The 25,203-nt window shown below is 43.0% G+C and overlaps 1 protein-coding gene across 1 annotated transcript in view; it reads left to right on the top strand.

Moving 5' to 3' along the window:
- myo15ab (myosin XVAb) overlaps positions 1–25,203 on the top strand; it is a 125,365-nt gene that overhangs the window by 21,107 nt on the left and 79,055 nt on the right. The window contains exons 14-27 of the mRNA XM_079553628.1: positions 134–237; positions 2,055–2,118; positions 3,919–4,032; positions 13,464–13,625; positions 14,695–14,808; positions 15,496–15,554; positions 17,778–17,901; positions 20,412–20,507; positions 21,143–21,274; positions 21,402–21,527; positions 21,616–21,693; positions 23,898–24,046; positions 24,251–24,296; positions 24,846–24,970. Coding sequence (XP_079409754.1) covers positions 134–237; positions 2,055–2,118; positions 3,919–4,032; positions 13,464–13,625; positions 14,695–14,808; positions 15,496–15,554; positions 17,778–17,901; positions 20,412–20,507; positions 21,143–21,274; positions 21,402–21,527; positions 21,616–21,693; positions 23,898–24,046; positions 24,251–24,296; positions 24,846–24,970 — 1,493 coding nt within the window. The remainder of the gene's footprint in view (positions 1–133; positions 238–2,054; positions 2,119–3,918; positions 4,033–13,463; positions 13,626–14,694; positions 14,809–15,495; positions 15,555–17,777; positions 17,902–20,411; positions 20,508–21,142; positions 21,275–21,401; positions 21,528–21,615; positions 21,694–23,897; positions 24,047–24,250; positions 24,297–24,845; positions 24,971–25,203) is intronic.

The following is a 25,203-nucleotide window of genomic DNA, read 5'->3' on the forward strand; positions in this document are numbered from 1 at the left end:
GTCATTACATTTTGATCGTTTCGTCTTGTCTTTTCACTTTGTGGCTTCTTTTTCAGATTGAGGTAAGCTAAGCCAAGTTCAACGTTTGGGTTCTTTGCTTTGGTGATTATCTTCATAGCAAATGCCTTTCCAGATCCTCGAGGCCACGCCCCTGTTGGAGTCTTTTGGGAATGCCAAAACGGTGCGCAACGACAACTCGTCGCGTTTTGGGAAGTACACACAGATCTACATGGAGGGGTAAGTGTGACAGCTAACCACATACAGCGCAGATGGGTAATGTTCCTCCGTTGTGGTTGCCCGACTTTTGCGTCAGTCACATTTGGACCATAACCTGTACAGCCTTGCAAATGTTTGACCTTCCAAGTCTCGCCATAAACCCTCCACCATCAGGGCCACATTTTAGGAAGCACTCCAAGGGCCTTGCAATTTAGCGACAAACATTGAAAGTTCAACGCTGAGGTAGGACTGACAGTTTGGAGGATCATCATTTCTATGCATGTCAGACTCTCATAATGCGATGGCTGGAATTGTTTATCTACCAAGTGCATTTGTTTCGAGGTGTAATAGCGCAGGAGGTTTGCCTTCTTCATTACTGCCGGCCCCTCAGCACATATTAGGCACACTGGCTCTCCTTTCACTTCGACAAAGAAGAAATCATTTGTCTATTTTTCCTGAAATATGGGGCATTCAAGATCCACCTTCCTTTTCTTAGCGGTCACCATGATGTGGCACTTGTCAATCAATTTTCCATCCATCCATCCATCCATCCATCCATTTTCTTCCACTTCTCCGTTGCCGGCAGCTGTTGGAGCTGCCCAAATCACATTGCACCAGCCCCCTATGGCTCCTGCTGCAGGTGGTGGGTCCACAGAAGGTCGGCCTCACGATTCCAACCGGGTCTGTTGGTCTCTCATAAGGAGCTTCTGAACCGCTCTTTGTCTGACCCGTCACCTCGGACCTGTTTGTCATGGGAGACCCTACCAGGGGCACGAAGCCCCCGACAACAGAGCTCCAGGATCATTCGGGTGCTCAAACCCCTCCACCACGTTAAGGTGGCGGTTCAAGGAGGGGTCAATCAATTTTATGTCACGTAAAATGACCCTTATCTATATTAGATTATTATTTATTATTACTATCGCAACAGCACATCATCAGTAGGGTATATATATACACGGCCGTAAATCCTGAGGTTCCTATAGGATGACAAGCTACGACCCAAAACAGAATTGAATTTGTGATATGTAATGTAGAATACGGTCTTTTCCTTACAAAATATTGTTGAATAAACATTTAATAAACCTTACACACGTAAATCATGTTTCTATACTCTTTCAGTATATAAATATTGAAAGAAATGTTTTGAATAGGGCGTCGAGACCCACGGTTGAGTCCCGATCCAACAGTTGAGATACACTGGTTACAGCTCGTGTGTGAATACCTCCAGGATATTTTCAATGAGGAGTTACTTTCCTTTTCCCTAAATTAACAACATATTATTTTAAACTACTTGGACAGAAGGACTCCAGTCAACTTGTAGAAACATCTCAAGGACAATCAGTGGGAACAGGATTCGCTGCAGTCTTGAGAGTCATAGCAAACAGTGTCAGCACATTTGCATAATATACATTTGCAAAAAAATCTTAAAAACCTTTTTCACTTTGTCATCACGGGGTATTGTGTGGAGATTGATTAGAAAACAGAAAACAAAAACAAATTCAATCCATTTTGGAATGAGGCTCTGAATACTGTGAATACTTTTGTACGTGAGCACTTGACTCCTTTTACCCTCTTTTGGATGGTAACCTTCTGGGACTGTCTGTTATGTCACTGTTGCTGAACCACTTTACTGCATCAATCACCACTGTGCGAAGCAATCGTTCATTTGGATATTCAGCAAAGTCTCCTGGTGCGCCGCTTCTCCAAATGACATACATAACAGGGCTGTCCCACTAACACACTTGAGGAATATTTGAGCTTCGGGAAGATGTGTCAGCTCATTACAGATGCATGAGCTGTTACTTAACTCTGCTCTGTGTACTACGTTGTATGTACAGAGGGGTGATCAGCGGTGCCATAACGTCTCAGTACCTGCTGGAGAAGTCACGCATTGTCTTTCAGGTAACTACACACCCGACTCACCCACACGAGCACGTCGGTTACAAGCCAACAATGAGTCATCATTGTGGCGTCAGTTAGCACAGATAGCCTTGCAATGTTATGTGGCCAAAGGAAAGGGTCAACTGAAGTCAAGAAGTCAAACACAAATGCACTGAATGACCAGGTTACTCCGTCAGCGTTGTTTTTTTCTTAAAGGGATATTTCAGGATTTTTGACATAGGGCCTCATTTCCTAGTTATCCAGAGTGTTGCTGATTTCTGGAGATATTTTTTTTTTTGTAATTCATGCAGTTCTTATGTTTGAAGAGTTATGTGGTGCTAGGCTAGCGCATTCCTATGGTATCAGCTAGCCTGCATTAAAAACAGTCTGACCCGCTCCACAGTGCACCTGAGGCAAATCACTTATAACACCAGACTAACCATATAAATGTCTGTGTCGATTGAGAGTCATTTGAACCATTTTGCATTTCAAATACCTTATATTTGAGCAGCATCAGCTTCGTGGTTGTATAAGCTACGCAGCGGCGGAGTGATCTGCTAGAAAATTGTCCCTCAAAATGCGATCATTCATGTGATGCAAGGTCAGTTATATTCCAAAAATGATTGACACAGACATTTATATGGTTAATCTGGCGTTATAAGTGATTTGTGATTTTGTCAGACTGTTTTTAATGCAGGTTTGCTGATACCATAGAAATGTGGTAGCCTTGCACTAGCCTAGCACCATGAAACTCTTCAAATATAAGAACTGCTTGAATTACAACAAAAAAAATATCTCCAGAAATCAGCAACACTCTGGATAACTAGGAAATGAGGCCCTATGTCAAAAAAAATCCTGAAATATCCCTTAAAGGTAATGCTAAAGAAAATGTCCCCCAAACTGCAATTTCACAGTTTGAGCTCATTTAGTCCTAGTTTTGTCATCCTGGAACATGCCTGTCCGCGCCATCGTAGGTGAAAACATAAATAAACAGATTGAAATACCTGGTCATATGTATGATCACAGTGAGCAGACGCACAAAGATTTTAAATAACAGTATTAATATTTTGTCCAAAAAATAAGTTTGAACAAAATACACCATCAAACTGACTTCGGTTGCAGGAAATCAAACATGTCTGAATTTATGAGCCCGATTTTGGACGCACAGGAGGAGCGTGGGGGATTTTAGCGTCCCAAAAGTGAACACACCGAATAAAGGGGCCAATGACAGAGTGGAATACAGAAAGAAGAAGTCCGTAGGTCCTCCCTTTTAATGTCTGAGGTCCGTCCCCTTTTCTTATTAAATCCGCTGAAATACGTCCCACTTCTTTGTGTAGCCGACTTTTATTTCCGTTTGACCGAACTATAGACAAGTGGAAGACCCGTAGCCTGCAGCACTGAACTGTGTTGTCACAGCGATCACATGACACTGTTGACCAATCGGGACACACATGTGTTTCCCATGCTCACAAACAGAGGCCTGTCTTTGCTGATCTGGGGTCAGTTTTTCTCCTCTAAAGAGAGAAATGTAGCTGGAGATTTTAACACAGCAGCCTCAGGTGTAACAGACTGGTGTAGTGAGCCGCCCTCACGATTCTCAGTTCTTCTTTAAAAAAACTTTTAAAACTGAAAACATTGTGTCGTATGTGCTCAGCTTAAGCGATTTCAACACTGCATGTTCCATTGAAATCATTCGAAACAAACTATAAGCATTTGTCAATCAAAATGTCAAAGCAAGCACTTAAATAAAACAAAACAAAACAAAATCAGGAATAAAAAGTGGGTTTTTGTGGTAACCAAACTTCTCCGTGTGCTGGACAGGCCAAATCAGAGAGGAACTACCACATCTTCTATGAAATGCTGGCCGGTCTTCCTCCCGAAGAGAAGAGCCCGTTGTATCTGCAGGAGCCCGAGACCTACTACTATCTGAATCAGGTGACTACACGTAACTTTTACAATGGCTGTTTGTTCATTACAAAACATAACGGGGCTGTATTTTGTTTCATTCATTCATTCATTCCACTTTCACAAATCATTTCCGTCTCCTGTCTCCAGCACATCCTGAAATACATTATTTCACTTTACAATCCACAAATTCAGCAGGAATAGGAAGATTTGAGTCCAACCAACAAAAGCACAATGGCCCTGAGCGGTGCATTTGTATTCCAGTATTCTATATTTTACATACAGTATGCACAGTGTCTTGGATACTCCCGTTTTTATTCGATTGTTCCATTCTTTTTTTTTTTTTTTTCATTCTTTTTATTGCCATTTTAGATTTAGTAAGACAAAACAAGACAGTGCCTATACCAGGCACCAAACAAAACAAAACAACAGCTCTGAATATATATATATATACAAATTATAGGAGGTGGTGGATGAAATTTACAGTGTATATAATACAACTCAATTGTACAAGAATCCTTTTAAAAGGATAGATGAAAGGTCAGGTCCAATATAGTCCAAGTACGGGCGCCACACTCTGTAGAACCGGTCTATGCTGGTGTGTATGATACTTGTCAGGTATTCCAAGGGGATAAGTTCCGAAATAATTTTGCGCCAACCACCGACAGATGGGACTTTGTCAGTAATCCAGAGTAAAAGGATATTTTTCCTGGCAGCAAATGTTAAAATATTAAACAGTCTTTTTCCAACTGCTGTTTTCACTTGTTTAGCTGAAAGTCCAAGGATCAGGGACAAAGGGTCCATCTCGATATTAATATGAAAAATATTCTGAATTTCAAGCAAAATTTGAGTCCAGTATAACTGAAGTTTATGACAAGACCAGAAACAATGAGTCAATGTCCCCACATCAGTTTTACACTTAAGACACAGAGGGGAGAGAGAGCGGTTAAAGAAATGCCGTCTGTGAGGAGATATATGTATTCTATGTATAATTTTTAATTGCATTTCTCTTGTCCGAGTGCAAATTGAAATCTTTTTTGCATTAGACCAGATCGAATCCCATATTTCTTCATTTATACTGACGGACAATTCCCTCTCCCACACACCCCTGACCCTCTGTGTGTCAGAAGCAGACAGTCTGTTCAGAACATGGTAAAATGAACTCAGAGATGCTTTCAGTCGTTGTTGAAACAGCATTCTCTCAATAGCAGATATTTCAAGGTGATCACTAAGAGTTGTACTATGGGTGATGTAGTGTCTTATTTGCAAAAAGCGAAAAAAATCTTGTTTGGTCAGGTTGTAAGTGTTAGTAAGCTGTTCAAATGACATGAGTCTATTATTTGAAAAAAGGTCAATGAGTGATTTAATATTTTTGCTAAACCACTGTTGAAACCCAGGATCCGAAGAACCCGGGGGAAAGGCTGGGTTGTTAATTATTGGAGTGAACATAGATGTTATTTTTGATCTGCCCTCAAGATGTCGTACAAGCCACCATGCTTTTAGGGTATTGATGGTTATGGGATTTGTACAGTAAGCTTCAATTTCTTTTAAGTTATTAAAAAATAACAAATCACGAAGTCTGCACTGTGACAATGCTGTCTCAACGTCCAACCATATCGAAGTTTTACCTTTGACCCAATCATTCACAAATCTTAAGTGTGCACAAAGTTGGTATATTTTAATATTGGGCATGTCTAAACCACCCATTGAACTTGGTAAATACAATACTGCCATCTTAAGCCTAGGTCGGCGTTTATTCCAAATAAAAGAGCTGAGCCATCCATTTATATCCTTCAATACCCTTTTAGAGAATAGAACCGGAATCATTTGAATAGGATATAAAAGCCTAGGTAATACATTCATTTTAACCAGAGATATACGACCTAACCAAGAAACAGGGAGAGAGGCCCATCGTTCTAAATCCTGCTTAATTTTGCTAAGTATTGGCACAAAATTGGCTTTGTATAATTGGTCAAAAGAAGGAGTGATAAAAATACCCAAATACACAAACCCCTTGGGAGACCATGTGAAAGGGAAGGCCGGCACTGTAGTTGGTATTGTTGAGAGAGTACCAAGAGGCATAGCCTCTGATTTGGTCAAGTTTACCTTATAGCCAGAAAAACTACTAAAACTGTTGATTACATCTATAAGAGCCGGTACTGACGTCTCCGGGTCAGTCAAGAGAATCAAAACATCGTCTGCGTACAGGGTTATTTTGTGACACAAATGTCCACTTTGTAAACTGCTTATTCTAGGTGCTGACCTGATAGCCTCAGCCAGAGGCTCAATGGCCAGAGCAAAGAGGAGGGGTGACAAAGGGCAGCCCTGCATTACCCCTCTTTGAGTAGTGAAGTATTCAGACCGGAATCCATTGGTCAAAACTGCTGCCTGTGGTCCATTGTATATTATTTTGACCCACTTTATGAAATTCTCACCAAGACCAAACCTACCCAATGTGTAAAATAGAGAGGACCATTCTATTCGGTCAAATGCTTTCTCCGCGTCAAGAGAAAGCACCAGACCATTAAGAGAATTTTGTTTGAAAGCTTGAATTGCATTCAGTAGGCGTCTAATATTGGCTGATGAATTCCGGCCCTTTATAAAACCTGTCTGATCTTCCTTAATTAATAATGGTAAGAGATTTTCTAAACGTGAGGCTAAGATTTTGGAGAGCAACTTTCTATCCACATTTAAAAGTGCTATAGGCCTGTAAGATGCACAAGATTCGGAACACTTCCCCTTCTTTAAAATTAAAGTTATATTGGCCTCCTTCAATGTTTGTGGGAATTCTCCTGTTATGAAGGAGTGATTAAACATATTGAGTAAAGGTTCTGCAAGAATATCTTGAAATAATTTATAAAATTCACAACAAAACCCATCAGGTCCTGGCGACTTTCCATTTTGTAAGGATTTAATAGCTTTAATAACTTCCATTTTAGTTATAGGACTGTTAAGGACGGTCCGCTGCTCTTCCACCAAATTTGGTAATTCAAATTGTGCAAAGAAATTGTCCATTATTTTTTCCGCCTCTGGAGCTTGATCAGAAGAATATAATTGTTTGTAAAAATTCCTAAAACAGTCATTTATCAATTTATTCTCATATACCTTATGGCCCTCCCCATCAGACACGGCTGCAATTGTTAAAGATTCTGCCCGCTTTTTAACATGGTACGCCAGACACTTTCCGGGTTTGTCCCCGTGTTCGTAAAATCTCTGTTTAGTATATTTAATTTTTTGCTCTGCGTCCCTAGTGAGTAGGCAATTGAGAGCTGATCGAAGTGTGGTGATTTCATCCCACAATGGTGGCGAAGGAGAAACCACGTAGGCCCTTTCTTTGTCCATCAGTTCACTTTCCAAGGATTTTTGTTTCTCCTGTCTCTGGCGCTTCTTTGTTGCAGAGTATGAGATGATTAGCCCTCTGGCATAGGCCTTGCAGGTTTCCCATAAAATGGAAGCATTTTTGGCCGATGGAGTATTGACTGACAGAAATGCCTTAAATTCAGTACAAAAATGTGTAATAAAATTCTCATCTCTAAGAATAATAGTATTAAGTCTCCAATGGCGGGACTGCTGCAGTGGTGATCTAGGGTTGATATCCATAATTACTCTAGCGTGGTCAGAAATGATTATGCTGGAAATTTCACATGATGAAACTGAATAAAAATCAGTTCGCGGAAGAAAAAAGTAATCAATTCTAGTTTGACACTTGTGAGGAGCAGAGTAGAATGTATATTGTTTATCTGACGGGTGAATGCTTCTCCAAACGTCAATCAACCCAAACTCATCACATATAGCATGAAGCGCATTGGCACTAGTTGAGGGAGCTGTGGCACTGGAGGGAAATCTATCAATGAGTGGGTTTAATATCATGTTAAAATCCCCACCAATGATAATGGTAGAATTGATAATGAGTGGAGCTAGGTCCATAAATAATTTTGTAAGAAAATTGACTGGGTGAGCAGGTGGAAAGTATACATTCATTATCACTATATTTTGACCCTGGAAAATTCCTTTAATTATAACATAACGGCCCCGTTGATCCTTAACACAGTCAGATACTTTAAATGGCAAGTTTTTCTTGACCAACACTGCTACTCCCCTGCTTCTTGTTGTGAAAGATGAGAAAAACACTTGGCTGAATAACCCTTGCTGTAGCTTTAAATGCTCCTTGTCATCAAGATGTGTCTCCTGTAACAAAGCTATATCTATGGCATCTTTCTTAAGACACGTAAATATTTTTCTCCGTTTAATGGGATTGTGGACGCCCCTCACATTCCAAGTACATAATCGCAACTTACTCATTGTTGGTATTCACACAGAGTATAGGTAAAAGATCCACCACACTCCAAATGAAAAAGCCATGTGAAAATAAAACAAATAAAAGGAGCTGTGCAATAATAACATAGAATAAAGAACATTCAGAGCTAAACACACATACAGACAAAACACCAAAAAAAATAAACAAAACAAAAACTTGGCAACAACCCTACTGAACATGTAGGGAAAAACCGTCCTCCTGTGCGTAACACAGCAACCAGCGCTTAACTCACGCCTATTCATAAACCTAAACACAGTCTGCCAAGCACCCGGTGTGGAACATTTTCACCTGGTTTGCAACGCACGACCCGAAAATAAAATAAAAAGGGAGGAATACTTTAAGACTGTCAATAATGTTTGTACTTGATACTCACACGCTTTAAAAGGCACATGCTGGAAAATCTTTGGGAAAATGACTAGTCCTCCAGCGAATCCGCGTATGCAGCGGCCGCCTCTGGACAATCAAACTTCTTCTCAATGTCGTTGATGGTCAACTTCAGGGTAGCGGGATACATGAGCGCGTACTCCACATGCTTGCTCCTCAGGATTTTCTTCACAGCGTCAAATGCCTTGCGCTTCTTGACCAGTGCCGCTGAGTAGTCGTTGAAGATGGAGACGCGGGTCCGGTCAGCGGGTTGGTCCGGTTCTGTTGCAAGGCGTCGGGCCGCGGCCATCACTCGTTGTTTGTCGGTAAAGTTGTGAAACCTAATGATGATGGGTCTGGGGCGCCGATCAAAGCCTGGGTTTCTGGGAGCGAGGGAGCGAGGGAGCGGTGAGCGCGATCCAACTTGATCTTCCCAGTCTTGGTTGTGAGCTTCAGATAGGACGGGAGCCACGACTCAAAGAAAGTAACTGGGTCTTTGGTCTCGGTGCCCTCTGGTACACCGAGCAAGCGGACGTTACATCTCCGGTTCCTGTTCTCCAAGTCGTCCATATGATCCGCCATGTCGCTGACTTGTTTCTCAAGCTTTCGCACGGTGGCCTGCAGAGTATCTGTCGTATCCTCGACGCTTGAGATCCGAGCTTCGGCATCATCGACACGGGCTCCCAGCTGTTGTACTTGCGATGTCTGATCATGGATAGCAGCAAGTACAGTGTCAATCCTGGCGTCAAACGACTTGGTGATGTTATCCGTTATCTTGCTCAGAGCTAGTAGAATACTTTGATCCACTTCGCTCCTGGGCTCAGCATCGGTGATAGTAGCTTCCACGTCGCTAGCTTCGTCAGGCTCCGCCACGCTGTTAGCATTTTTCCCCCCAGCGTTTCTTTTCTTGGATTTGGGCTTTGGGTCGGGCATTTTTGAAAAATAGTCGGTCAAGCTCATTATAGAGCTATTCACACACACGCACGTGACGTTTCACCAGGTGAACACGTTATTTGATCGGATATTTTAGCGAATACCACCGGAGCCGGACAGAACAAGGTGTTTACGCTACGACGCCATCTTGCCAACCCCGATTGTTCCATTCTAAGAAGCTGATGAAACCAAGTGCAATGAAACTACACAGTCTGTGTTTACTAATGTGACAGGGCAGCGAGTGACTGTGCCGTGGATACTGAAGTAGGAGAGTTATTACAGTACATATACAAATACTACTGTATAAACAGTAGTTCTATTGGCCACATTAGTACGAGTGTGTTGGCGTTTTCCATGTACTGCCTCTTAAGCTCAGCTAGATAGGCAACAGACTTAAGGACCTGGAGACGAGTTGGAGGCTTAAGTTGCCGCCGGTCACTGAGATGTCTCCGAAACGTCTCCTGAGATAAGGCTAGTCTCCAGGTAGTGTCGGTAAAAACGAGCAGGTTCGATTTTAGCGGAGACTGCATGGAGGCTTTTTCAAGTGCCCATGCAGTCTATGGCCTATCTCACTGGCCTGGAGACTAGTTGGAGACTGGAGTTGCCGCCGGTCACTGAGATGTCTCCGAAACGTCTCCTGAGATAAGGCGAGTCTAGGTAGTCTCGGTAAAAACGAGCAGGTTCGATTTCAGCGGAGACTGCATGGAGACTTTTTCAAGTGCCCATGCAGTCTCCGTGTGGTCTCTAAGGCCTATCTCACTGGCCTGGAGACTAGTTGGAGACTCACGTTGCCACTGGTCATGGAGATGTCTCCGAAATGTCTCCTGAGATAAGGCGAGTCTCCAGTTAGTCAATGTGAAAACTAGCAGGTTCAATTTCGGCAAAGACTGCACGGAGTCTTTTTCAAGTCTCCGACAGGCCTGGGAGACATTGCAGAGACATGACATCACAGTAACATCTCACAGGTTGGTAAAAATGAGCAGGTTCAATTTTAGCGGAGACTACATGGAGACTTTTTCAAGTGCCCATGCAGTCTAAGGCCTATCTCACTGGCCTGGAGACTAGTTGGAGACTCGAGTTGCCGCCGGTCACTGAGATGTCTCCGAAACGTCTCCTGAGATAAGGCGAGTCTAGGTAGTCTCGGTAAAAACGAGCAGGTTTGATTTCAGCGGAGACTGCATAGAGACTTTTTTCAAGTGCCCATGCAGTCTCCGTGTGGTCTCTAAGGCCTATCTCACTGGCCTGGAGACTAGTTGGAGACTCACGTTGCCACTGGTCATGGAGATGTCTCCGAAATGTCTCCTGAGATAAGGCGAGTCTCCAGTTAGTCAATGTGAAAACTAGCAGGTTCAATTTCGGCAAAGACTGCACGGAGTCTTTTTCAAGTCTCCGACAGGCCTGGGAGACATTGCAGAGACATGACATCACAGCAACATCTCACAGGTTGAGGACAACAAATGGTGTTTGTGATGTTTCCACAACTGCATGAGACCGCAGAGACTACTTGGAGACCTTTCAGAGACCTCTCGGAGACCGTGCGGAAACTCACCTTATCTTATCTCCACCTTTTTTTCTTTCCAAATATAATATGATATTGGGATTATATTCTAAGTTGGCAATTGAAATTCATATTTTTGGTCAAACATATTCTGGCTGGTTTGACATGTCCAAAAGTTGTGTAGTCGGGTGAAAGTCTTTTAAAAGCGGCAGAGGCTTTAGGGACAACAGTGCACAGACATACTTGTTTTGTGAGTAGTGTTTGACAGATGGTTCTAAAGTTCGGGATCACTCAAACATGCGCAGCGCGGTGGACACAAAGCTCCGGGCTTGTTTGAGATGAGCAGTCCCCAACAGCTGATGGTGATTTACAGGTAGATCTTTGGCACGGCCCCAGTAGATCTCCGCCTGAAGTCATAAATTGAGCACTGTCAATGTCAGCACACTGCTCGGTTATTTATGCTGCCTGCATTTCTTGTAACAGCCTTTACTTCTTTATTGTTTTATAGTTGAAATGTTTGTTTATTGGGCTACAAATAAAGGTCAATTGATTGCGTTTTCCTCAAGTAATTTGAATTGGGCAGCTTTCAGGCAGATCTTAGGTAAGCGTTGGGCTGGAAATAGTGAATTCTATATGGCAACACTGATTACTTAGAAGTTATAGTAAGAATTAACGATAACTGTGAAATGTTTCCATCAATATTATTCCCAAAGAAAATTATTCATAAAATCTAGTTTATGTATTTAAAGTGATAGTCTGTGAGATTACAAAATGAAGAGAGAGATTTAAAAAACAACAATTGTTCCACTTTTTCCTACATTAAAGGGACTATACAGAGTTTGAAAATGCTAAAATTAAGTATTTTCCTCCCCCTACATGTTCCAGCCATGTCCTAATGTGTAGAATGAGCCCAGACCTGTTCACCACAACTGCCTCTAAAGTCCTGCACTGTCACTCAAGAAATTGTTGCTTCGGGTCCGAATTGCCGTCATGCACGTGCTTAATATAGAAGGTGCAGTTACACATATGACCTGAGGTGGCAGTAGTGAGTATCTAGCCCTCTTTAAGCTAAAGTGGCATTCCTTGAGGACGTGTTTACGGAGTAAACTTAAAGTGAATGTTTGTAGGAGGCTCTTAGTGCTTTAAAGAAGTCACTAAAGCTGAACTTGGTTTGCTCAAAGCTGCACATGAACACAAGCACACGTTTTTGTGAACAGGCCATTCCTCATTTGAAAGCTGAGAACCTCCAGAATTTAGCCACTGAGCTTTATCGACTGGAGGCTGCACTGGCACTGACTTTATTGGGGAGAGGAGCTGGGATTGTGTAAGTTTATTTCCAGACTGGTTTAAACTACAGGATCTGGCAACAACAAGAGTGGAGCTCATTCGGTTTCCTGTTGTTGATAATTGAGATACAGACAGATCATATTCATGAAATGTATAATGTACAAAACACTCTTCCTCCCCTGACTTAAAGAACTTTGTTTTCATCAAAAACACTACATTTTCATGTACGTTTTGCTCTTTTTGAGTCTGTGTAAACCAGACAGCGACAGTAACCGATGAGATGTTGCTTAGTCTATTAGTTGTATAGTAAATACCTCAAAATAACATGGCAGACAGCTAATAGCTAACATGACATGATCAAACAAATAAATAACAATAGCACCAAGCCTTTTCTTAAAGGGGGGTATATGCAAAATCGACTTTTTCAAGCTTTACATCATGTTATTATGTCATTCCCTCATTAAAAACATGCCTGAAGTGTTGCCTTGGCACATTCACATATTTTTGAGTAATCTGTAAAAACTCTGATGGCAGCCATTTTAGGGATAGGTTTGCCTGAGTCCTCCTAGGAACGCCCCCACCTCCTGGAGACGCCTCCGAGCTTTCGTCACCAGCCGAGTAACCAACCACTGCTCCTCAGCAGAACCCCCTCCCCACTGATGCCACAGACAGCGTGTGGAGGGGGCGTGTCGAAAAGGGTCAGAGGTTCTTAAAGAGACAGAGGCCTATTTCAAGACATTCGCTACAGCCATTTTGAAAGAGCAATTTTATACAAGGCAGTTATTGTAATTTACTGCATTTACAGACCAACAGAAGGTTTCGTCATCATTGTAGTGTGCTATAGACTGGTGCTATGTGATTGAAAAAAGCATAATACCCCCTCTTTAAAAAAGAATCAGCCTAGTTGTTTCATTTTTGTTATCAATATCAGCCGATTAGGTGATCCTATTATGGCCCTTTAATAGCTAATAGTGCTATTAAAAATCTTGACCACTTGTAGAAGATCTGTTGTAAATTGTCTGAGGCTTTATACAAAGTTGACATCAGCTGACTGTCATGCAGGGAGGAGACTGCTCCATCGCGGGTAAGGACGACGCGGAGGACTTCAGGCGACTGTTGGGTGCCATGGACATCCTGTGCTTCACCCCGGAGGAGCAGAGCGCCATCTACCGCGTTCTGTCCTCAGTGCTCCACCTCGGCAATGTGTTCTTCCAGCCTCACCAGGTCAGCCTCTTTCCTGATATTCATATTGATGTAGTTCAATATGAATATTATGGCAATTTTCATGCATAGAATTAAGGACATCAAAGGACATCTAGGACCAGGCCTTTATTGGAACCAGGCCACAATTAGAGACAGGCCTTTATTTCTATTTGAGCAAAATGGACGACCAGGAAGATGAAGAAAAACAAGATTTGTGTCCACTAGCATCTAAAATATTAGGTTCATTTATTAATTAACTTTGCAAACACTCTCCCAGCGGCTGGAACATTGACGCCTTTTATTTTGTCGGGACAACAGGAAGTGTTTCGATGCTATTAGCAGAGCATTGACATCAATGTCACTGCAGGTTTCTGTTTCGTTTTTACGGCGGACCGGATTATTTGTTGTTATCTCGTGTAAAGACGAGTTTAGACGGAGCGTTTGTGTTTGTGATCGATCATAAAAGACCCGAGAGAAGACGAGACGCTCGCGCTGATCGGAGGAGTTATTTTGAGGCGTGGGACTGACCTGCACACGGAGCAGCTGGACGTGCTGTGAAGACGCGATGGTGACTTTATTAAAACCCTGGAGGGTCACACAACATTTGTTGCTTGCCCTGTTTCCACAAACAGTCACAGGAGGTTTGAAAAGTGGCTAAATCTGTGTCAAACTTACGCTCGGATCAGCTCCACTCTGCAGCGTCCCCATCAGCTCGGGTTTCCGTTTGTTTACTTCCTGCACGTGAGTTTTCATTTACACGAGCATGACACAAATTCCTAACATGGGGAATATTTCTACTGCTATAGTTTCTAATAATAGACCCGGCCTGTTTTAGAGACCGGCTTTAATTTTCCTCCGCCAGCCGCAAACCCGGCCTCTGTTAGAGACCGGGCCGCTAATGGAACACAGGCCAGTATTAGAGAATTTACGGTAAATCAATGTAAACTGGCCATCCATTTTTTCCTCCTTTATGTCACTGAATCACCGCAAAAGTGTCAAATTGAAATCGTTAAATATTTTCTTTCCCTTTTCACCTGCGGTGTCTCGCTGTATTGAGTGATAAACTGTACCTGTGTGTGTGCTTGTGCAGGTGGAGGGGCAGGAGGTGGCCTCGGTGGTGAGTGCACAGGAGATCCGAGTCATCGCCGAGCTGCTGCAGGTGTCTCCGGAGGCTCTGCAGAAGTCCGTCACCTTCAAAATGACAGTAAGTTTCTACAAGGACCACAGCAGTGTTTCTCTAACTGTGGTCCAATTGGTCGGTTTACTAGATCTAGATGTTTGATTGATTCTCTGTGGTTCGATCTTGTGTTACTTAGAGCTACATTTGAAGGAAGAGTGAAAACAAATCACAAAGGCCGCTTAATGCTGCCTTCATGTGGTTTCGTAATTATGTAAAACACCACTTGCAGAGTTGAAAATTCTCATCTCGTACTTTCCTTTGATGCCAGAGTGCCCGAGATGAGACAACCTTTGACCATTCAACACAAAAGAGAGCAGTGATAATTCTTTTAGACGATTTTATGAAAGCTCCACTATGCATGTTGCTATTTCACAACTCAATTTGGATGTGAAATCCTTTTCTACTTATTGTCACGTAAAACAAAGCCATACTTTGTTTCTTTTACTGAGATGCAGATACAAAGTAGGAGTAGGTCTGCAGTTTGTAGACGATTTTCTCCCGGGAATTTATTTGTTTATAGGGGATTGTCTCTTTGTTTTTTTTTTTATTTCTCTTTACTACGACACAAAAGCACCTACGAAATGCACAATGCACTCGTAGATCACCGCTGGAAAGGATCATCTTTACCAGAGCACATGAAGGCAGCGGTTGATCAATAGAATATGAAGGTTTTGGGAAATGGCTAAAATGAGTTTTGTGCTGACCTTCCAGGACGCGGTGCGGGAGAAGATCTACACGCCTCTGACCGTGGAGAGTGCTGTGGATGCCAGGTGAGCGAGCACGACGGCATTTCAAACGACAGGTTTCTGCTGATGTTCCAAAGATATCATTTCATCACACTTGTTTCCCCACCACAAAACAAAATAGACACAAACAATAGCCAGGATGAGTGAAAGTGCGTTTGTGGGTGCAAGTGCGAGAGACACTGATGGAAACGTGATCATTAGCATGTACTATCCCAACCATATTAACACATTAACAATATTTGACCCAATATCGGTATATAAGGCACCCCTTAATGCAGACCACGTCAAGAAAGCACAAAATGATATCACCAAAATGGCACAAGAAGGACTTTTTCAGCTTTTTCACTCACTTTCATCAAGATAGACCCCTCACGCCTCATGTTCTCTCCGCTCCAATGGTCTGTCTTTTCTTCTTATTAACCTCTTAACTCCCGCCTACAAAACTCATCTAAATGGGTCTTTTTCCTCACATCATCAGATTTTTTTCCATCTTTTTTTTTGCGGAGGTATTCAACTCATTTTTGTAACTTTTTTGGTCATTTTTTGTCATTTTTTTGTCACATTTTTGTCACATTTTTGTCACATTTTTTGTCATTTTTTTGTCCATTTTTAGTCTTTTTTTGTGGCTTTTGGGGGGCTTTTTTGTCACATTTTTGTCATTTTTTCACCACTTTTTTGTCAAAGTTTTATCACTTTTTTGTCACATCTTCATTGTTTTCGTCTCAGTTCTGTTGCTATTTTCGCTTGGGGTAAAGCCAAACTGGAGAAAATGTGCTCGGTTCAGGTGGGAGTTACGGGGTTAAACCCACTGGAAATACGTCCAACTTCATCGCCTCCTTGTAATCTCCATTTTGTAGAATGAACCTAAGGACAGACCTTCGAAACAGCGTCGGCCGAGTAGGGAGGCTCGCATCTTCTGTAATCGTGCGTTTTTCCTCCTACAATGTGTGATGCCAGTCTTTACAAAATTGACTGAAAGATTGCGTCCCCAGCATTCGACAACCGGGGGGCCGGAGGGCGCATATTACATGAGTGCACTTTTGTCAACGACTGGCCCCAGCCTTTGTAGGAGCAGGCCCGTCGTCAACATTCTCTGCAGTAAAACGTGGACCGAACGGCTCACATTGTCCAAAAAGTTAAACTCACTCTTCACAGACCGCAGAGTCACTCTCTAACAGAGGACAGTCAGATCTGGACAGTAGTTTGTCGGCTGTTTGTCTCGAAGGGAGTTCATCACAGAAGGTCTGACTGAAAGGAGTGCCACTTGGTAACCTACGTTTTTCATAACCCCAGTTCTATGAATGTGCAAGGTTTGAAGATCTTATTCAGATTAAATAGAAGAAGCTTTGATAATAAATACCAGTTAGGTGCAGTTTCAGCTTATTTTGAATCTGTTCTCAAACTGTGGGTCAGGGACCAGATGTAAGACATAGCGTTTAGGCCTGGGGCTAAATAACCGTTTTTTTATACAGTTTTTGAAATGATGAGTGAATGAAGTGTCCTTGAGGCCAGGACCAAATGTTTGTTTTTTGTTTATTTGTATACTTTATTGTCCATAGGGAAATTTGTCCTCTGCATTCAACCCATCGAACTCGGGACCTTCTAGTTGTGAAGCGGAGGTGCTAACCGCTGCACTACCGTGCCGCCCCAAATGAAGAGAGTGATGAGAGACCAGTGTCAAATTGTGAGATAGGGCCCAAAAATAAAGTCTATAAAATAATGATTATGTTGTGGCAAACAGTTGCCATGGGTACGGCCAGGGTTTGGGGGGCCCATGGGAAACGTTCTTGTCCCGGGCCCCACAGTCTGTCAACTGCCCTGTGTAGGAGTATTGAAGTCCTTATTTTAAATTTTAAAATTTTACTTCGGAGGGCCCAGGATGTTTCTTTAGGGGTTGTGATCTCGGCTTTCCAAAGTTTGTGGACTCTGCCCTATAAGCATTTGTTGAGTGCAGACAAGTGTGATCTTTGTTGTTTCGTAATGGAGTGATCAGCGGATGACCTGATTGTTGCGACAGGCCAAACTGCCTTGAGAATTTAAGTTTGAAGCAAAGAGTGAGCCGGCCTCTTTGCTCCTCCCGAGTTTTTTTCCCCTTCTTTTTCGGCAGAGGCGCATAAGGACAAACCATGTCAGAGCTGAGGCCAGACATCTTTCACATGTCCTCTGTTGCCATGGGAACCGCTGTCTCTGTTGCCACGGTAACCGCATTGTGCGTGTGTGTGTGTGTGTGTGTTGTTGTCCTCGCAGAGATGCGGTTGCCAAGATCCTGTACTCGCTGCTGTTTGGTTGGCTGACGGAGCGCATCAACGGACGGGTCTACCCACGCCACGAAGCCCTGTCCATCTCCATCCTGGACATCTATGGATTTGAGGTCAACACTGCAACTAGAATAGGCACAAAGGCGTCAGGCTGGTTCGAGGTTACCTGCGATGGGTTTTATTCTTATGGGGAAAAGGGTGCTAAAAACTTTATGTACGATTTTACTTCATCGCCGAGCTTTTGATTACAGTTAAAGGGGACATTTCAAATCTGCTTCAGGGCACCTCAGCATTGATATTTAAAAATGTGTACGTATGGAAAGGACATTTGATAAGTGAAGACTGCTGTTTTATAGTGGGGGTATTAGGCTTCTTCAGACACATCTTCATCACTATCTTCCATCCATCCATCCATCCATCCATCCATCCATCCATCCATCCATCCATCCATCCATCCATCCGCCCAAATCACATTGCACCAGCCCCTATGGCTCCTCAGGCAGGTGGTGGGTCCACAGAAGGATGGCCTCATGATGAACCGGGCCTGTTGGTCTCTCATAAGGGGCTTCTGAACCGCCCTTTGTCTGACCTGTCACCTAGGACCTGTTTGCCCTGGGAGACCCTACCAGGGGCACGAAGCCATGCAATATTGATTTACAACTTCTTATTCAAATTCTCCCTTTGCCTTATTTCCTGGTTCAACATAAGCCTCACCTCCCTCGGTTCTCCTCACTCCCCTTCACAACAAACCTTTGCAGCGTGCCTACCGGGACGTGTCAGACTTGCCTCAGAGCGTGATGCAGCATGTTGCTCTTTGTTAGAGACGCTTCAGCTGCCGTTTTCGCCTGTCGGTGCTCTGCGATGGACGCTCACTCTGCTGAACAGAGATGAGAGGAGCCAAACAGGAAGTCAGGCGCCAGTCAGGGAAGATGATCTGGTGAATTTCAGAATAAAATCAGTTAGCTACATTAGCCGAGCTAGCATAAGTTGGTAGCTGCCGTGTAAACCATTTGCAAGACAGTGACACGCGGCCACATAGAAGCTTCCCGGGAAGAGGAAACATACATAGGGTTGTTTTTGGATCATATGGATCTATGAGGGCAGCAGCAGAAAGGAGCAGGCATGGAGTGGGTTAGCTCGGCGTCTTAGAATAGATGCAGACGGCATCTCTGGAATCGTCCATATATTGGTATATCTGGTCCCATATATTGTCATGTTCAAAACAGTTAAGGGGAAAACAATTTGGAGAAGAATCGAAACTTTCGAAAAATCTGAACTTCCAAAAAATCTATAAACGTTCGAGACTCCAACCACTGAGTACAGAAGACGACTCGAATACCTTCATTGAAGGTAACCTTTCTCTTATTATTCAAAAACTACTTTAACAAATGCTGAATTATGAATATAGTTTTCTACTAACTAAAGATACTAAGACATGGAGAGGAGAAAAGTGGTTCAACAGCCCATAAATACATAAATAATGTAGAATGCTAACTTAATGCTACATGTTAGCATCGTGCTAATGATAACGCTAGCTAGCGCGAGCTACACCTGCCGTTTTTTCACTTCTTCTGAACAATCTGCTGTGAATAAACATCCATATGGACCTGATTTACACTTCACTATATTTGTATGGGATAAATAAGTTTATATTTCACCAGAAAACGGCCAAAAAGTGGGAAAACTGTTTCCCAGAAGATTCTATATTCCCCCTCGGCGAAGCCACGCCCACTTCTATGATGAGATGCCGTCTGTATCTATGAATGCACCATTTACTAGTATTTCTCTGTGTACCTACTTGTTATTGCGTGAAACCCTGTGAAGCTGCAGCTTTCTGAGGGCTCCACACCGCACATACACACTGTACACAAAACATAATACAAATACAACAAAATATGTGCCAAACCCATTCAGTGGTCGGTGTGAGCCCGGTGCAAGTGTTGTAAGAGATCTGAAGGTAAGAAAAGCTCTTCCTGGTTACGTACTGTACTGCCACAGGACGAGCTCAGGGGAAACAGATGCAGTGTACTTAGAATAGTCACCGGGGAAGATTAGAAGATTACTCAAACATGTGCAAGTGGCTTGAACCACAACTTCTGCTTTTGATAAGGGAAGTAAATTGTATTAAGCTACAGATTTTTTATTTAATTTTGCATAATACCTCCCACAAGCTACAAGCCACCATTTTTGGCTTCTGGCATGCTAAATCATAGTTGCTGTCGTGATCAATGCAATGTTTTGTGGTCTTTGAGAACTAATTCTATATATTATAACCAAAGTAAACAGCATTACTCAAGCCTGTGTGAAGGTAGAAAAATACTACTGCATGTATGTTGCAGTATGTATAAAGGAGCAACTTTGTATCGTTAAAAGTAGTTTTGCTCGGTATGTCCCCTTTAAATAACAATGATTTTATGTGCACATTAGTGTATTAGTATATTTTTTAAATCCTGCTTGTTATCCACTGCATTATCTTCAAATTCCCCATTATGAATAAATTGGGAAAAGACAAGGTTCTGTGCGTTCATTGCAAGTAAGCCGCAACTACTCTGACGTTATTGTGCTTTGAACCCCTCAAAAATGATTTGTGTTTCACCCTGTGCCCCCTGTCTGTGCCCTCCAGGAACTACAGGTGAACAGTTTTGAGCAGCTTTGTATCAACTATGCCAATGAGTCTCTGCAGTCTTTCTTCATTAAAGTCGTCTTCCAAGAGGAGCAGGTGAGACCATGGTTGCACCTCCTGGATTTAACTAATGGGGGCCCTCTATTATAAAGTCTGTTCCCTGTCTAAAAACAGCAAGAGCTTGGTTCACATTGCTGGCATGTGAGTCTGTTCCCAGGGTGGTCACTGGTTCTTTTCATTTGTGATTTGAGGAGATTTGTGTTTGATGCATGCTGAACCTTTGGGATTCCTTTATTGCAATGAGTCATTCAGAAGACAGGCTCTTTTTATATAATTGGTTTGAAAGACACCAGCCAGAAAACTAATTAACTAACCAAAGACGTAATCACTGTGTGGCATGCCTTTGGATTAAAATGAGCCAAAATGACAGTGGGACTGTTTTTTACCCTTTGAAAAGTGCGTATGAATGATTGACGACAAAGACTTCTGGTGCAAAGGCTCTCCCTGGGGTCACCTGCTGCTGTTTTTTTAGTTTGTTCCTGGTAAAGTTGTATAAAAATTTGATGACAAAACAGGACAAAAAAACATCTGTCTCTTTTCATAATTGGGATCCGGTTCGAGCCATTCACTTTATGGGACTGTTCATTTACTTTTACAGGCAGAATTTGTGTGCAGGACCTCATCTCTGCCGTTTACAAATGATGATGTTCTTATCCCTTTGCTGCACCCAGGAGGAGTACATGAGAGAGCAGATCGAGTGGCAGCAGCAGCCCTTCAGCCATAACCAGGCCTGCATGGACCTCATCGCTGCCAAGCCTCACGGAATACTGCGTATCCTCGACGACCAGTGTGGCTTTCCACAGGTACAACGGTCAAACTCTACGAAAATACTTGTGTGTCAAGTTTTGTTAGGTTTTTGCACAAATATGTCTTCACGACTTTCATACTTTCATCTGTATGCGATTAAGGTCTATGATTATTGTGCTTAAGGCCACAGACCACACCTTTCTACAGAAGTGCCACTATCACCATGGAAACGACCCCCTCTATGCCAGACCAAAGATGCCACTGCCAGAGTTCACCATAAAGCATTATGCCGGAAAAGTCTCCTACCAGGTTCGTGTGTGCAAGGAGCTCCTCTGCGCGTGTGCTGCTGTCTGTATGAGTTTGTTTATGTGCATGATCTTTGAACTTTGTTGCACAGGTTCACCACTTTTTGGACAAAAATTTCGATATGGTTCGGCAAGATGTTCTGGACCTCTTCATCCAAAGCAAGAACAAAGTAAGACACCGTTCAGATTACCGTAAATTCTCTAATACTGGCCTGTGTTCCATTAGCAGCCGGGTCTCTAACAGTGGCCGGGTTTGCGGCTGGCGGAGGCAAATTAAAGCCGGTCTATAAAACAGGCCGGGGTTTTTATTAGAAACTGTAGCAGTAGAAATATTCCCCATGTTAGGAATTTGTCTCATACTAGTGTAAATGATAACTCACGTGCAGGAAGTAAACAAACGGGAACCCGGGCCGAGGGGAACGCTGCGGAGGAGCTGATCCGAGCGTAACTTTGACACAGATTTAGCCACTTTTCAAACCTCCTGTGACTATTTGTGGAAACAGGGCAAGCAACAAATGTTGTGTAACCCTCCAGGGTTTTAATAAAGTCACCATCGCGTCTTCAAAGCGCGTCCAGCTGCTCCGTGTGCAGGTAAGTCCCACGCCTCAAAATAACTCCTCCGATCAGCGCGAGCGTCTCGTCATCTCTCGGGTCAGTCTCATGATCGATCACAAACACAAACGCTCCGTCTAAACTCGCCTTTTACACAAGATAACAACAAATAATCCGGTCCGCCGTAAAAACAAAACAGAAACCTGCAGTGACATTGATGTCAAAGCTCCGCTAATAGCAATGAAACACTCCCTGTTGTCCCGACAAAATAAAAGGCATCAATGTTCCAGCCGCTGGGAGAGTGTTTGCAATGTTAATTAATAAATGAACCTAATATTTTTGGTGCAAATGGACACAAATCTAGTTTTTCTTCATTTTCCTGGTCGTCCGTTTTGCTCAAATAGAAATAAAGGCAGAGTCAGCATTTGCAACCTTTAGCCTCCATACAGTATACAACACCATAGCTCACATTAATGAAAAAACAATGATAGCTCAGCTCTTACCTCTGTCACATGTGTATGTGTTTTTGAGTTTGGTTCAGTGCATTCTCCAGAACAGGTTTGTACAACCTGTAGCTCAGGAGCTGTAGCTAATGTCTGCTCATCTGTCGTGAGGTGGGCTATTACTGGATTAATTACTGGAGATGTCCAGCCATCCATTTTCTTTTGTTTTATCTGGGGCCGGGGTTCGGAGGCAGCAGTCTGAGCAGAGATGCACAGACCTCCAGCTGTTCTGGGGGGATCCTGAGGCGCTCCCAGACCACCTTAGAGACATGGTCTCTTCAGCGTGTCCAAGGTCTTCCTCCCAATAGGATGTGCCCGGAAGGCGGGAGGAATCCGGAACAGATGCCGGAGCCCCTTCTGATACTTCTCTCGAAGGAGCAGCGGCTCTACTCCAAGCTCATCCTGGGTGACTGAGCTCCACACCCTATCTTTAAGGGTGCACCCACGACCACTTGCATTCGCAAACTTGTCCTTTCAGTCATACTCATGACCCCTGGTGAGGGTAGGAACGTAGCAAACGCCTCACTGCCGACATCGCACCGATCTGTCAATTTCACTTCATTTGCAAATGTATAGTCGGATTTTATAAGGTACACTAGACTGACGTCCCCAAGATTACAGCCATTATAGTGAATATCACAGGACTGAAAGGATGGAAGAAGTATTATAAGATCTGGAGAGGGAACCACCAGTTCCGTCCCCTGTTTGATTAGTGGCCACTTCCTGTTTCTGCAGGTGAAAATCCTCTTGGGCCCAAAAAGGATTTTTTTCATGGAGCACCATGTAAAAACAAAGTTTGTGAGTGACATGCCACTTTTTTACCACTCAATTTTATGATTTTTTACTGAATATTATGTATTTTTACATCATAGACTTTTTCTCCTTAATGTTTGTATCGCTAGCTTCCCACTGTGATGGTTGGTCAGATTAGATTTTTTTTTATCATATGACGACATATGACAATGAGCACATTGAAATCAATGCCATGTTGGATAGCCGGGGGCCGGGGCTTGACTGAGAACTTTAGAGGAATGATGAGAATACAAGTGTTGTATTTACATACATTTAATATATTTCATATATTTTTGGTTATTTAACTTTTACTCACATGCTCCTAATATGGCCATACTGCATGTGTTTATGTCGCTTACATAATATTCAAACAGGGATTTTGAGTCCATGCCCACATTTCTTCTTAATGAAATATAGTCTTCCCTAAAGTTGCCCAAACAAACAAGACTCTCCCTGGAAGAGCACCAAGTACTTCAAGTGGACAAAGTGTGTCCAAACAGTGTTCATGTGTTTATGTCCCTCTTCAGCTTGTGTCCAGCCTGTTCCTGAAGCACTCGGAGTCGGTCTCTCAGCAGAAGTCGGCCCACCGCACCAGCTCAGTGCGCCGCTATCAGGCCAACACGGTCAGCGCCAAGTTCCAGAACAGCCTGCTGGAGCTCATCGAGAAAATGGAGAGGTGCGGCTTTAGTTCATACACTTATGCACATGAAGGCCGCCTCGTAGTAGTAGTAGTAGTAGTAGTAGTAATAGAATCAGTAACCTTGATGCATGCGGCAACTGCTAGACTTTCTTGTGTTCCTCGTCCTTCTGCTGGAGAAAGGTTTTGGGTACAAAGTGTCCAATTAGAAATACTCTATGTGTAATGGTGTGTCTGTGGCAGGTGTAACCCTTACTTTGTGCGCTGCATCAAACCCAACCATCACAAGGTACATGAGTGTGGGAGCCGGGGGCTGGTGGGCGTGTGCATGTGTGTGTGTGTGTGTGTGTGTGTGTGTGTGTGTGTGTGTGTGTGTGTGTGTGTGTGTGTGTGGTTTGCAGTGGTGCAGTGTCTCCAGGCTGTGACCTTCTCAGAAATCATCCCAGACTCAGAGGCTGACAATATGGTGGGGGGGGGGGAGACAACAGCCCGGAATATTGTGATATTTTACTTTTCGTTTCAACGCAATATGTTTTATTGAATCGAAACAAAAGTAAGCCATTTGTTTGTTTTGTCAAATTGTGTCAAAGCATCAACATATAACGAATTACTAAATCAGGATGAAAACTAAAACATGACTCAACTGACAAAAAGTCCTAACTCGAACGGAAGATGTGCTGTTTTGAAGTTATTGTGTGTTTGTTTTAGGCTGTGTTAAGCTTAAAGATGTGTCATAATCTCAGTCAGGTGGATGTATTGTGCCTTCTTGCGATATGGATATTGCAATATAAGAGTTATTGTTATTGTGCAGCCCTATACTCACTTCGGTCTCGTGCAGGAAGCCGGAGTGTTCGACATGGAGCTGGTCAGTTCACAACTGCGCTACTCTGGCATCATGGAGACCATCCAGATCAGGAAAGATGGCTACCCCTACAGACTGGACTTCCACAGCTTTTTGGTCAGGTCGGTCAGCCTCTATTATAGCATCATTCTTGAATTCACGCAGTTTTGAACACACTTTTCCAATCCGTTACATGTATTGTCGGGTATAGTCTGCGTTATCTGGCTTGCAGTTTTGAGTAATCTTTACGTAGGTTGTTTTTTTCTTCTACTGCTCAAACCCTCCGCTCTGTACGTCCTGTATTTTGTTGCTTAACAACTGGAACTCAGAGAAGCCCATAATCGATCAGCGGGTG

Source organism: Gobius niger (assembly GCF_951799975.1).
Source record: "Gobius niger genome assembly, chromosome: 3".
In the NCBI taxonomy this organism is placed as follows: Eukaryota; Metazoa; Chordata; class Actinopteri; order Gobiiformes; family Gobiidae; genus Gobius; species Gobius niger.